The sequence below is a fragment of the Belonocnema kinseyi genome, chromosome 5 (assembly GCF_010883055.1).
Source record: "Belonocnema kinseyi isolate 2016_QV_RU_SX_M_011 chromosome 5, B_treatae_v1, whole genome shotgun sequence".
Classification (NCBI taxonomy): Eukaryota; Metazoa; Arthropoda; class Insecta; order Hymenoptera; family Cynipidae; genus Belonocnema; species Belonocnema kinseyi.
Window position 1 is genome coordinate 25,100,234 of NC_046661.1, and position 16,172 is coordinate 25,116,405.

The 16,172-nt window shown below is 34.0% G+C and overlaps 1 protein-coding gene across 2 annotated transcripts in view; it reads right to left on the reverse strand.

Annotated features, from left to right (window-relative positions):
• LOC117172855 (Bardet-Biedl syndrome 2 protein homolog) overlaps positions 1–16,172 on the reverse strand; it is a 1,136,351-nt gene that overhangs the window by 824,636 nt on the left and 295,543 nt on the right. For both annotated transcript variants that reach the window (XM_033361113.1, XM_033361114.1), the window contains one exon: positions 6,747–6,929. In XM_033361113.1, coding sequence (XP_033217004.1) covers positions 6,747–6,929 — 183 coding nt within the window. The remainder of the gene's footprint in view (positions 1–6,746; positions 6,930–16,172) is intronic.

Below are 16,172 nucleotides of genomic sequence, written 5' to 3' on the forward strand. Positions count from 1 at the left end.
GTTTAAATATTAACAAAGATTAGCTTTTATGACTATTAGAAATAACCTTTTTGTTAGGGCAGGTCCAGTGGTCCAGGGGAAGCGCAGGAACCGCTGAATAGCATCCCTATCACCAGACCGAACTACGCTACAGCTTTGGCTGGTCTTTAGTCTCGCTATAATTAGCGACAAATCCTAGTGAACGACCACCTCAAGGCGATATTTCACATGAAAGCTCTAAAGAAGGAATCGGCAGCAGGAACTCAGTGGCTCCTAGATGAGCTGGAACGGAACCGGTGTCAAATCATCTTCCTTAGCTGCTTAGTCGCTTACTGGCTGCGCAATGCTTCTCGACGTACGACACAACGTTTCGCAGTACGAGCATGGAACTTTGTCGCCTGCTACACGCAGCAGAGATAGATTAGGACCTCGTCGAGGAAGGCTTTGCTCAGTCAGGCATCACCTGGTGCTTTGTCTCTTTCACGGCACCCCACTTTGGCGGACTTTAGGAGGCGAGCGTCGAGTCTCCGAAATCCCATCTGCGGCAAGCCGCCGGACCTCGCAAGCTTACGTTCCCGGAGTTCTCCACGCTGTTTGTCAACATGGAGAGAGCGCTAAACTTCAGACCTTTCACGTCGCTTATCGGAAACCCAGACGACATTGGGACCCTGTTGCCCGCTCGCAAGCCGCTCCCCTCTATGCCGCGGCCATCCATGGCGGGTACACCCCTACATTATGTGAAGCTATGAACCTTGGTGAAACGCCTCCGCGACCACTTCTGGGCGCACTGGCGACATGCTAATCATCACCGACCCTCCTCTTATCAAGAAGAACAGAAACTTTATCCAAGAGAACCAAGAACTAGGGCCACCGACCAACAGCAGGGAAATCGACCGCCGACGGCGGGCGGCGCTTTTCCTCCCAACGCCCTCCAATATGGCTGGCGGAACCAGTATCGGATTTAGGGAAACAATTTCTTTCACATCGCATTATAATTCTGACAACATTGGATAAAATCGAACGACCAGTGGCATATCCAGATATGTCACTGGTACTGGTACTCCGTGATTTAGTAAAAAAAACTGACTGATCTAGCTTAGTAAGGTCGACTCTTGATTGATTTCGCTTAGGTAGGAGTCGAAAAAAATAAATAGTCGATTTTCAATGAAATTTAGGCCCATCACATGGTGCGGGTATTTTTTAAAATAATATTGTAGCTTGATTTTTATCACAACTGAGTCGGCCACAAAACGAACGAAGCATTTCCTATTTTTAACTATTTCTGTTGTTATTTGCCCTTCATTACGTTGAAACTTGAAACCCCCCATTTTTTACCTGTAAGAATATCCAAGCACTGCATTTGTTAATTAAATTTGTTTAAACGATCCTTCCCTGTTATTGGGTGACTAAATCATCAGAAGACTGATATGCTTCTTAGTTAAAGAATTAAGACAGTATCTCAATCAATGAAATCGCTCCATCGTATCGAATGTACACCGGGCTCTTAGAGTGGGGACAGGGAGCGGAGTGGCAGCGATCACTAACACAGCGTTAGTCTTCCTTTCGTGCACGTAAGGCTTCCTATGTGGCGTTCCTGATTGGTCCAGCTCAATATTTGTTGTTTTGTTTTCAAGTATCTACTTACAGATACAGTTCCTTTTTTAAAAAGTATCTAGATGCAGTCATAGAGATAAGAGAAATTAACTTAAGTTCCTTTTAAATTCTACCTCCATCAAATTAAAAAAAAACATTTAGCAAATAGATATCGGTTAAAATAATACGCGATATGTTTTGACAAGTGAATAACAATATATTAATTTGTATTAATATTACAAAAAACTCTTCTTAACAATATATTTTATTAATTTTTAAGAAAACCTGTTTTTAAAAATATTCATCCCCTAACTTGCATCTTCTAGATGTCATTACGAGGCCTGCGGCACGGAAAAGCCTTTCGACAGAAGCACTACTGTGAAAAGGCGTGTTGTACCTTATTAATCATTTTTTCAATTTGGGAAACAGTTCCAAAACACTCAATGATTCAGAACTTGCTGCCTTATAGATTATTAACTCTTGACATCTGCCTTGTAGGTCTCGTGGTTTCGCAAAGTCGAGGAAATTATCAAAAGTATGGAATATTTAGCATTCGTTCAATTCTTTGCATAGCAGTATTCTCTTGAGACTGATCAGTTATCCAATTGGATTTAAACTTTTTATGTGAGCAAGCTACTGCAATTAGATCCCATTGATAAAAAAGGGCTTGAAATCGTTTTCGCAGGCCATCTGCTATGCTGTCATCTAATGGTTTGCAAATTCGTAATCCTTTGTTTTTTAGAAGTTCCAGTTTGTTTTGCAGCGTTACGACTACAGGAAGTATAAAATCAAAGTACATGGTCCTACCGCCTTGTAAAATCTCCAATGAACGTTCTATAGGAGCCATCACTTTGCAATATTCTCTTAAAGATTTAACATCTTGCAAATTTAAAATCTGAAGGCCGCAAGCATCGAAGGAACGATTGAGTTTTTCTAATCCATTTTCTTCATCTAAGATTTCTACTATTTTTTCTTACGAATCAAACGTTGAATTCCATAAAATAAAAATAATGCAAAAAATTAAATTTTATTTTAATGTCTAATGTCATAAGATAAAATTCACCTATACATATTATAAGTCGTTATACGATCATATACATCGCACCTTGTCGCATTGGACGTTTCAAGATAAAATCTTAAAATTTCCTTGATTTTGTCGGCGCATTGAGTAGATTTATTCTGTTTTCTCCACAGTTTATCACTTTTAGAAAACGCAGATTTGATAACGCTACTGTAAATTTCGTTCTCCAAGGCTGCTTCAGAATCATTAACAGCAACCCGGTTTAAAGTATGATCCGTTACGCAATGAATTTCTATTTCATCATGACTTTCATCATTGCACTAGTATTCAGCATCTTGATCTTTGTATTCTGAAAATTCTCTAAAATAGCAGAAGTGTAAAATATAAATTTTACTTCATTTTTAACATTTTTATTTTAAAGTTTTACTCAATTTTATTTTCATTTTTACCAAACGAGTTAAAAAAATTAGAGCCATCGTCAGTAGTAATACTATATATTTTATTTTTAATTCCAAACTTGACTAAAGTTCCGTGGATCTCCCGTGCTAAAACGTCATACATGTGTTTTCCTCGAATTCTCCTGCAATTCATTGCAGCCAATTATCGTTCTAGAGATTTCGGGTTTTCCAGTGGACACTCATACCCAGGTAGTTTCTATAAAACGGAGGTAAATATAGTCACCTCAGTTACAGCGGGCCGTATCGTAAGCCACGTTTGATTAGTCGCTTGCTGTTATTGAGTTTTTATGGATAAGAAACAAGTTGCTAAGTTTAATCTAAAATTATAATTTAAATTTAAAATTATAAAAATAAAGAAAAACATAAATGATGAGGGTCGAAGATAGAAACTGAATAATTAGTAAAAAATTTTCTAAACAGTTGAACTAACCTTTTTCCTTTAGTCCAGATATCACCTGTTCTTGATACCTGTCATTAGGAATTTAACTTTTTCCGTCATGGATCGGAATGATAATTATTTTTCATTTCTTCATTTATCTCGAGCCAAGAATGTTATAAAATCAAAAGGCCGTCTTACGTGGAAGGAAACCTCATGAGTAGATTCGTATCCTCCGGGTGACCGCTAGGGGGGGGGGGGGCGTAATGCTGCAGTTTTAGTACTGCAAATTACATATATTTTAAACTTTACTTTTTCAAATATAAGAAAATCTTCTGTTTCTCGAGAAAGCCCATTGGAGGATACGAGTTCTGACTAGAATTTTATAGGTTAAGTCAAGAGTTTAATTGCCTTTGTGTGTGTTTGTGTGTATGTATGTCACAACTACAACTACACTCTCATTCATCATGTCCCAGTGTCCATGTTTCTCGTTTCTGTTCCCCTACGAAAACCGCGGCAAGCGGCACCGCCCGTGAGTTTATAGTAGTTACTGGTGGGACTTGTTTTTAGTGGTCGAAGTCTCGCTACGAAAACCTATTTTTTCAGAATAAATAATGCCCGAACATAGTTTCTGATTTTTTAATTAGATAGAGAAACTCAAACGCTATGAATAGTTATAAAAGCCGATTGTCGATTTTTTTAGCATTTGTCCCCTTTTCTCGTGGTAGGTCACAAGTAATGTTTAAATTCGGTTCACTGCAATAATATTCTTTACAATTATTTATTTTTTTTTTTTGAGCGAAAAGGTGAAATCTTTTTGGGACGACAATGCGTGACGTACATTGATTTATTTGTTTAGAGTTTTTCTTTGCTTTATGAAAAATTGACAAGTGGCGCTGATGGAGGTGGTGTCGCAGAACAGGGGATCGTAGACACTAGAACCATACACTTCAAAGGCTGGAGTCCAGAATCCGTAATACGTCGGTGTATGGACTTGCTCTGCCGATTTGTTGATGGGTAGTCGAGGGAGCAATTTTATTACACAACGTCGATGAAATGCGAATGTGAGTCGCGCCTTCAAAACTCCCACGGCTTTTGTCATTCAACACAGCGGCAAGAACGCAATCCATTAGTCTACAAAATCGTCCTGCCTGTTGTGGTTGCAAAAACTAATATCTTTGTTCGGATTTGGTTCTAATAATGCCTTATAAATTAAATTGCGGAGAAATATAGAAGCGTGGTTGGTTCGTCCTGCTGAAAAAGGTACTCCATGGCGTACTCAACATTTGATGGTTTCTCGCGAGTGAATTTATAATTTATAACTTGCAACTTGAAATAATTTTATAACTTGCGGCGTTTGCTGGTGTTATTTTGAAATTATGAATTTGACCTTCACGGGCTTTCCTTTAACATATAAAAGGAAAAAGGGGACACTATGTGTTCATTGATTTATTTTTAAAATGTAATTTAGTCACTATTTTTATATATTTGACTTGACGCTTTGTGTGGGACTTTTCTTAGTATCGCTTTTCATAGTATCGCAAATCATTTTGGGAGAATTCCTCAGTCATTTTCTCTACATGATTAAGAATGACAGGACCACGCCACTTTATAAATGTTGAACGGGTATCGGAATTTAGTATAGGTTATAATATTCTTGTTTTTCTGTGTTTGGCATTCAGATGTTTTAATTTTGAATCTTGTCTTTTTCTTATAAATCGGTAGAAAAAAAACATTTTAATTTAGTTAGGATTTCTTAATAAATTAAAACATAAAAAAGGGCCCAAGTCTTGCAAGCAATCTATATAGACGAAATCATTCAAATGTGACCGTCCACGATGAAAGAGACCTTAGGGTTAGCAGGCAAATTTTTCAGTAGAAGCGATTGAAGAGACAGTCGAATTCAAGCACTCAGCGAGTGGGGGACAAGCTCCAGAATCCAGTCCTTCCACTTACGACGTCTTCTCGCACCGCGTTCAGTCAGTCAAACGAGCTCTTAAGACACACGGACACAGAACAGAAAGATGTGTAGAAAGTGGTGGGCTGAATTTCTCGGGCCGTCCGCACGCTACGAAAAAGGCGATTTACGTCTCAATTTGCAGCTTGATAACGTTTCCAATTTTCCAGAAAGAAATTTAATTCATTTTTAATATGAAAGACCCATTCAAAGACTATCGATAGCTTCAAAAAAATGAAAATCCATTAAGTTTTAGAAGGAGGATTGAAATCCATTCACTTTATCAAATTTCACATATTTTTATAAATTTGAAGAAAATTCAGAACCAAGGATTTAAATCAATTGAACTTTTAATCGTCCTCTATGCCAGTAATCGGGAAAATCCTGCAGCGCGGCAGCCCTAGCCGCTGTGGAGGGTCTAGTAAAATCTTTTGGTATTACTTGCTGTCGCTAAGGAGTTTTAACCCGCCATAGAAGCTTCCTTTATTAAGCGATTCGTGTAATGAGGCATACAATTTGAAAAAAAGATTCTTAAATTTTAGAATTGGCATTCTGAAAAATGGAAATTCAAAATCTGTAAATTTTTGCGATCAAAACGAATCTGAAAAACTTTTTCAAAAACTAAAACTGATTAAACTGTAAAAATTTTAGTCTTAAATCCAGTCTTCATTATATTTCATCAAAACATTGATCATTAACTAGGTAAGTGCAATCATGAATATAAGCAATCGCGAGAAAGCAATAGATTTCGAATTCAAGATTTTGAAATCGCCACTATAAGAATTTGAAACGTACCGTTGAAGAATAATTGCAACAGTAAAAAAAATGTCTTGCGTGAGCCTATCCTTTACCTGAAAAGTAAGTAAAAAAAAGTGATATCAATTTAACACCGTTTGGAGCGTATACAAAGATCCCTCCTCACCATCAATAATTTTATACAGTGTACGCTGGCCATGAGAGGTGTTTATCGTAGTGTTATTAATATATTTTTTAAATTGTCAGAACCTAAAAAGTTTCAGTCAATAAAGTAAAACAAATTACTTTAATTATATTTTTTAAAGTACCACTTACAACTTTTATAAAGAATTTCATTATAAAAGTCAATAAATTTCAAACTAAATCAAGTAAGCCTAACCTTTTCTTTGATTTGCGGTTTATAATTTGAAAATTTGAGCTATGAAAAGAAAAAAAGTGTAAACCACACATACATTTCATTTTTCAACCTCTCTAAATTTCCATCACATGCTATGTAAACAGACTATAGGCTTCCTTGGGTTCAAGTTGGATTAGCCGATGCAATATCTTTTGAAAAACTTAAAAAGCAAGAATTATATTATTGATGTATAAATCAATTAGACTCACTTTTACTCGCCACATCCTGACACCATTTTCGTAAACACCAACAGTACCATTCGCAACAGCGTAAGCAAATTTTCTCCCGTCTAGTGGGACAAGAACAGATATTGGCGATGTTTCCTTTGCTTGCCATATAACCATATCTTCTTTATATGCCTTTATCTCGAAATCGTATGTGCCAGTTAGAAGCTTAAATATTAGAAAAAGAAATTTAAACTCATTTCGTATTTCCAAATACTTTTTTGTTCTATTATCAGATAATAGCATATATATTTTTGCGGGACAAAAATTCCATTGCGACCTAAATAATAAATAACACAACTACAAAAAAATTCTGATCCAGGAGTCCGATCATGTTTATTACATGTTTTTGGGGTTACTGAAACCAATTTGGAAGTCCATTCTACCCAATCACGTCAGGTTTTTGGCATAAAGGGGTCAAGTTATCTTTAATATATGCTTTTGGAGTCAGACGAATCCGACATCCGTTTCATCCTATTATGTGAGGTTTTAGAGATTACTTTAAAAAATGTTATAATTCAAGCCCAATTGACATGATGTACCTAATACATTAAACCTTATAATCTCTTAACCTCACAACAATTCGACCGCTTGAGCCCATAAACATTTCAATATCCACATAAACTTTTATGTAGGTATTGAATAATGTTTCTCTTCATAATCCAACAGAAATCCACTATCATATTTTTGCCCAACCTTCCTTGGTAATGAGTTTCCATTATCTTGATATCTTGGTGGAACCACTCACCTTGCTCTTAGATAAAATCCTCAGAATTTTCGTAATATTCTAATATATTTTCAAGGTTATGTCAAAAACCTGAGAAGATGGAGTGAAATGGACATCGAATTTGGTGCCAGCGATCCCAAAAACATATAACAAACATTGGCTGAACTCCTAGCCTGAAAATTTTATTTGTGTGTGTGGCTGTGTAATACAAAAAGACCAATTTGAAAATATAAATCAATTACAAGGAAACTGCAATATGTATTTTTCAATTTCAGCATTACTTGGTGTCTATTTTTTTCTCAAGGTTGCGTCGTAAAACGGGACTAAACGTCCTTTTTTGCACCATCCGGCTACAGGCTACAGATAAACAGCAATTTTCCAATACGTCTTATATCGAAGCAATACCTTTTTTTAAAACAAGGATTTTTCACTAAGCTACATCTTTTTCATTCAAAACCTGTATGTGTCTTATCATTTTCACTAATAGCACAAGATTATGAATATATCTATTATAAAAAGTCCTGCATCTTTAGAAGCATTTGTCAGAAACAAAAACCATGTGTATTTTTTTTCCTTGTTAAGAAACGTTCTCATAGTACAGTTTATTATTTGGTAAGAACTACTTAATGTACACAAATTAATAATTAACTATGAAATAGCGCTTTCTATGAAAAAGCGGTATATTTTAAGGTATGAGTGACCATCACAGGGTCGGTGAAGGAAGTAGGTATTTTCAATTACAGTCGAATCTGGATTTAGTGTTTCCGAGAATTAACGCGGCGCCGCACAGTAGGGAAAATGGACCAAAATCTGTCTGACGCACAGCTGTTAATGGATAATTTTTTTTTAATTACTGAAGACCATCCGCTCTAACAGTACACCTGTGTCCATAGCCCAAAAACTCTTTAAACCCAAAATACTTTAGAGTAAGTACTTTAGCGAAAGAATTTTTTTACATGAGAACACTGTTAAAGTGATAAATAATTTATAAAAATTCGAAAGGTCAGAATACGGCGTACCTACATTAACAGTCGATATAAATTTATCTATTTTAGAATCAATATTACAATGACGAAATATATAATACGAATATTTGAGATTTGACAATTCTTTATATAATATTACGTTATACACATTGTGTTATAAATATAAGAAAAATTGAAAAAAAAGGGTAAACCTAATCCACAGGACAAAACCTCACAGTATAAGGAATTCGCGAGGTTATCAGATCGATTTACATACTTCTACGTAAGTACATAATCAGAATACATCACTCAGAATATATACTATATTAAAATGAATTTATTAGAACTATTCTGCTGACAGAAAAATGTTCTTTTTACGTTAAAAATGATCTTTCACGATATTGTTTACTTTTCACTGTCAATAAAAACTACATTACAGATACTTTGTAATTATTTTTAAAACGTACCATGTGAATTCCATTATCACCAAATTATAAAATACATTATCAACATATACATAAATAATAATTAATCTAACTTATAAACCAAATACCACTGTAATGTACTTTACATGACTAGACATCCTTAGGAACAGCACTGGATTGTACTGCGCGCGTAACTTTTTATCGTGGTTTCCGCGTCACGAGCGAGGTTTTTAGGGATCTCGTAAACACGACATAAAGCCGAAAGCGACCAGAAGAAGATCCCTCTGTATTTGATAAACCAGTGAAGCAATCTGTTTTTGACTTTAGGTATGAATAACATATCCTGAAATTTTTATTACTAGCAATAGGGAAGATATTTTAAGTTTTGCGAAAAGAAGATAAACAGTTTACTTTCATCTAATTTTGTTGGAGTATTGATTACCTGAATTAAGCTTATTCGTCTAATGATATGTATTAATGTTATGACAGCATTGCGTAATAATAAGAAAGTTTTATTATTTCTAGGTAATGTATATTCCCTCAAGAACAGAACAAAACATTTTGGTAAACATTTGCAAAGTGAGCCTTTCACTATTTTTCTTAACATGGCCAGAAAGCACGAAGAAGTGGGAAAAGGAGCGTTTCACTAAAAGGCAGCGGAGGAGGATGCTGAAACACTTGGCCTTGACTTCCATATCAGGCGTGAGAAACATGAATCAAATCATTTACATTTCCAGTATTCACTCCTGAAACCCCGAATTAAAAAAGCAGAGGAAAAAAACTTCCCTCAATTGATCCTCGACAAAAGTATGCACAGTATCTTCCACAGAAGTATGAAAAATCAGTCAATGTCGTATGAGCTAACGTTTGTTTTCCTAGAATCACCCGGATTGCAGTGAGGCACCAAGACATTCGTTTTAGCATGTCAAGACGGTGTCATTTCCACTTAAGTATACCGTCCCCACTTTTAGAGCCAAGAAATTCCCATGATACGCTTAAGTACTGCTTCGCTAATGTCTCCTAGGGAAACAGAAATTAAATTGCTTCAGTTGCACAATAAAGGCCCGCTATAGTTCTCCTTATACCTTGAACATTCTGTTATGGTAATTGTCTTTATCATCAGCGATGTTGGAGGTGCGAAACTTTCATTGGTTAATAGCCTTAAAAGCATCCCTGCCTATCAACGAAATGTTGAAACGCTTGCGGGAAAAATGCAGGAGGCAATCGTCCTTCGGTCGCTCCATGTCCTCAGTGAGGATGAGACTTTTGTCTGATACTCGTATTGAGTCCTTTACAGACTGTAACCACATATTTCACGGTCATGAGATGTGGGAGATGTTTTTCAGATTAGCAACCGCTCCAGGCAAAATCCCTCAGTTGTCCTCATGAAAAACTTGGTATATATACCTCATATTTTAAAGTTGAGAACGCTTATTCCGCATTGGATAATGGTATGACGAAATACGCTTATACCGAAAAAAGCGACTTTTTCAACCTAGAGAATTACAGACCAGTGACCAGTATAGAGAGAGACGTACGAACAACGTAGCTTGAAAGAAGGCGTAGTATGATGCCGAGAGAACCTGATAATTGACAGGTACATCTGCAAGGATGCAGCATGCCATCAACGCGTCCTGAACATGGCCAGGATCGACTACCGAAAAGCTTTCGATTCAAACTCTCATAGACTTATCATAAGTCTGTTAGGAAGCCTGACGGTTCATCCACACATAGTGAGAGGCATAGAGAGATTGATGCCCCTTTGGACAACGAACAAGGTCACCTTCCAGAGGAGCGTCTTTCAAGGTGATACCATGAGCCCTCTACTCCTCTGCCTCACACTTCTGTCTCTATGTCGTGCACTTAGCATTTCTTCTGGATAGCTCTACGGTGAAACTAACCATCGCAAGCTTAAAATCACTCATGTATTTCACATAGATTACCTGAAGATCTATCCTTCTGTTGCAAGCAAACTTCAACTTCTTCTAAATATCCTCAAGAAGTACGCAAGAGAGATTGTTATGGAGTTTGGATTAGACATGTGGGCCAAAATTCATTTGTTATAAGTGTTATTAAAGATCTTGGCACTGGTGAAACCCATACATACTTGGGCGTACCTAAAAGCCGCATTCAGGACAAAATCAGTGGAGGAGTCTCTCCGAAGCAGATGCTAGTAACTTCTTCGACAGATTTGGTCTTCAAATACATCTCACATCGTCAATGTGGTCGCGGACTTCTGAATCTGCAGTGTCTTTATAACCGAATTATTCTAACAGGCGAAGGCCTGAGGGTCGAAATTGAAATCGAGGTCGTGTAAGCATAATTTGCCAGATTATCGAATTTCATTCGACAGTTGTCACGGATTTCGTATATTTGTGGCTTAGTTTTGAAAATACAGATTTTTTTGAATTGTGGCTGATGTCGCTGAATCAATAGCGACTCTACTTGCCACTCCGCTGCTGTGGGGTTAGAATCTTTTGACTAGAAATTTTTTTACATAATTAGAAAAACTAAACAATTTATCAATTTAATTATTAATTAGTAATAATCTTCATTGTTTCGAGAAAAGCTCGAAACACGGAAACTCATTCATTCCGTGGTTGTTCTTCGTGAAGCGTAGATGCTTTCAAAGTGTCAAAATCATGGAAAGTAAGGATAATTCTGCTGATGAAAAGATTATTTGTTTTATATATTATATGATAATTATAATATAATTTATTGACATGTGTCTTTAAATTATTTTTTCAACCTTCACGAAATATTGACAGTAGAAACTATTTTGATATGATTTAATTTGTGTTTAAATTACAGATTATAGCGATTGAATTCTGAAGATTGTTCTTCGGGTATTTTAATTATTTAAAAAACTGTCTTTCCAAAAGACTGCTGCGTATAAGAAAAAAAAAGGAATTTACAGTTTAAAATTTTAGGAAATATTAGGTTTCATAGAAATCCCCAGGATTTTATAATATTTTTACATTCACATCAAAGAAGGTATTAGATTTGTGTAAAATTGGAGATAGTTCCACGAATTTTTATCTTTTGAGAAAATTAATGATTATAATGTATTTTTAAAATATTATTGGATGTCTTTATTTGACTTTCATGATTTGAATAGATTTTACATACTTTTAAGAAGTTTTGAAAATTTTGAGGCATTTTGAAAGATTTAAAGGAATTTACAATTTTAAATTTCAGGCAATATCAGATTTCATAGAATTTCCCAGGATTTTATGATATTTGTACATTCACATCAAAGAAGGTATTTGATTTGTGTAAAATTGGACACTCTCCCTTTTCGTCAAATTTCTACGTTTTGAGACACCCTAAATCCGAGAAATAAGTTTTTACGAATGCGTCTGTCTGTTCCTTCGTTCGTTAGATAGTGTGCCTCTAGATCTTTAAATGGTTAGCACGATTACTTTTGAAAGAATTGACAAATTGGATTTTTCTTTGGTACACTATTTTAGTATCTTAAAATGAAGGTCAAGTTCATTTAACAACCATTTAGAACAAAAATAATAAAAGTTAGAGCATTTTCAAAATTTTTCAGATCACTTTTTTCAAGATTATAAATGTTATATACGGTTATCCTTATTACTAAAAACGAGCAATTTATCTTTATAACTTTTATTGATTAAAAAAAATTACCGGACTTATAACATTTAAAAAATTCCAAAAATCAAATGAAAATTATCAATTTAAACCAAACGGCGCACGGTATGAAAAAAGTCGAGGTAAGAAAAACGCTCAATTTTGAACACCCAAAAAGATGATTCTAACGAATTTTTGAATTTTTCTGGAAAATCGAACTTAAATTTTTCTTGTAAAAAAATTATAAAGATTATCAAATATATAAATTTATCATAAAAAAAAATATTTATACACTGCCCTGCAAAAGTTTGGACTCACTTAGAAAAATGGTTTTTTTGTTGTATCTATCGCTTTAATTATACCGGAGCTAAAAAAATGTCTCTTTGCAAGGTTGATTGTTTGCGAAATTCTGTTTAAAATAAGTCCAGGGTGAAGCCAATTTGTCTAGTTTTTAAGTATTTTGAAGCTATTTTTACCGTATCACATCAGCTTACGAGTATGAATTGTAAAAAATTTATTTTCGAATTGCAAGAACTTGAATTTGTATTAAAAAGGTTGGATAAATTTGAAAACATGTTATCTGTAGGCAAATCAGAATAAAAGTTAAAGAAATATATTTTTTGGGGAAATCACACAGAAAATTCAAGATTATATGTTTCACATATTTTACAAAAATATTTTTGTTTCTGAAAATAATATTTCAATTTTTCCAACTTTTTTTGTTACAAATTCAAGTTCTTGTAATTCGAAAAGCAATTTTTTACGATTCATACTCGTAAGCTGTTGTGATACAGTGAAAAAAAGCTTCAAAATGAGCCCAAGAACATTGAAAAACGTTGACTATTTCGGAGGATATTGAAAATTTGAGAAAACAATTAAATTTACACTATTTTTGCAATAACTACTTCAAAACTAGACAAATTGTCTTCACTCTGGGTTTATTTTAAACAGAATTTCGCAAACAATCAACTTCGCACTCAAATTTGTATCTCAACTTTTATATCATTTCCATAAATGTATATTATTACAATTCATAACATGCATTGATATTAGAACAGACGTAGTTTCATTGTCTCTCAAAAAAATGCGCATTATGTAAAAAAGTTTGTTATTAAACATTTTACTGCAACATCTGCCGGTTTTTCAAAAACTGAATTTATTCATTTCCAATTTTATTTTTACGATTTAAACGTGGCACATAAACTGCGAAGATGAACACGATGCAATGGAAAACTCAATTGAGAAAGTAGGTGTCACTGAGGTTAGGGATATAATTAAGAACTTGAAAAACGGTAAGGCTGCCGGGGTAGACGGTATTAACGCTGAAATGCTTAAACACGGTGGCGCGTGCATACCACATAGACTGTGCGAATTGATAAATTTATGTTTCGAGATGCGAGACGTCCCAGACGACTGGAAAAAAGCGATTATTTGTTTTTAAAAATATATAAAATTTATCAAGCCATTATGAATTTTGCTAAAATCATCATGAACTGCCCAATTAAAAAAACTGGAATCGAAAAAAACTAATTTTTCAGTCCACAGATGCCCGAATAATGCATTTGTTTATTAACTTTGTTTTTAAAAATCATAAATTGTGTCAACTCATCATGAATTTTGACGAATTTATTATGGAGATCCCAATTGAATGTCTGATATTGAAACAAAAAATAATTGTTCCGTCGATAGATGACCTAATAATGCATTTGTTTATTAAATCTGTTTTTAAAAAATATTAAAATTGATACAAAAATTATGAATTTTGCTGATATTGTCATGAAGTTATCAACTGAAAAGACTGCCAGTAAAAAAACCGAATTTTTCTCTCGACAAGCACCCAAATCATGCATTTTTTATTAGATTTGTTTAAAAAGTCATAAGATTATTCAACAAATTATGAATTTTAGTAAAATTATCATAAATTTTCGAATTGAATAAAAATGACAAAGAAAAAAATAAATATTTCTGTCGAAAAATGCCTGATTACTGCATTTGTACATTCAATTTGTTTATAATATAAACAATTATAATCAGAAATGAATTTTTTTACATAATATTGTTTCAATTCTAATTTCTTGCAACATAACTTGAAAAAATGTGTATTTATGGAAAATCGTAGAAAACATGTTTTCAACAAATGATTTGTTGATAAAAAATTGTTTGTGTATATTGTGTAATATTGGAATATCCTTAACTAATGCTATTTTATGCAACTTAAGCGCTTTCAACCATTATCCTGACGAGCACCGGGAACGTCAACTAGAAAAAAGGCCATTCTTTCCTCATATTTGTTAATCTATAAAAAAATTGAAAACCTAATTAAAAAATGAGGCCGGTAAACTCTCTAAGATATCTTAACCAAACCAGTCATTTATCTTCCCAATGTTCTGTTTTTTGTTTGAATCGTGAAAAATTGAATTAAGAACATTAAAAAAAAAAGTAAATTTTTTAAAAAGCCACACACGAGACGAACAGGAAAATTAAAAAACATAAGCTGTAATGAGAATGTGGACAACAAATGTCCACGTTTTGAGACCCCCTGAGTGAGAAAAAACGATTTTTACGAAGGTGTTTATCTGTTTGGCTGTAGTCTGTATTCTGTAGGCATGATAACTTTCGAAAAATTGATGAAATTGAATTCTGCTTAGGCCCACTTTTTGACGCCCTAAAATTAAAGAACCTGTTCGTAAACCAGCTATTTTAGATAAAAATTCAAAAAGTAAGCGCATTTTCAAAATGTTTAAAACCACTTTTTTCAAGATTTAAAAATTTCATGAACGGTTATTCATAATACTCAAAAACTTAAACGATTTATCCACATGTCTTTTTTCTATAGAAAAAATATTACTAGAGTTAGAGCATTTTGAAAATCCAAAGAAACAAACTCAAATGAACATTTTAAGCCAAACAACGCATGATATGAAAAAAAGTCAAGAAAAGAAAAATGTTAATTTTTGAAATCCCTACAATATTATCATAACAACTTTTTCAATTTGGTCGAAAAGTTGAAAATTCAAAATTTGATCGTACCAAAAATAATGAAAGATCCAAAATTTCAATTTTTTGGTCAAACTACGCAAGGTAAGAAAAAAAAATGAATGAACTAAAATTGTGTACCCTGGACAGATATACAAATTTGTTATGCATGCATATTTTGATAGAACGCATCGTATTGGTTTTTAGTCGTAAAAAACAACATTAAAAATGTAAATAAATATAAAATTTATGAACTAACGACACAAGCTACGAAAAAAAAGACAAATCTTTTTGATTCAAAAAGAGCTACAAATTCTTAATAATTATTTTTTATAGGACACGCAGTTTGTATTTTATGCGTAGAAACCAATAAAAAAATAATTTTTTTACAAACGACAAAAGCTATGAAAAAAATAAATCCACCAAAGTTCCGCTTCCCAAAAATAACAAAAACTCATTGAAATTTTTCATGAATAATATTTGATCAGATACGTAGTTTTTGCTTTAGTCGTAAAAAATAAGATTCAAAATGAAAATATTAATTTTTGTTTGAAAAAACAAAACAAGTTGCGAACTAAAATTAACAGATCAAATTTGTTCACCTAAAAAGATCTGCCAATCAATTTACGAGGGTGGATTGATAAGTTTCCGGCCTGACCAAGAGATGGCGCCACTAGGCCTACCTTGAGGTGGCGTTCCATAGTACCATCCTTAGATAGCTTGT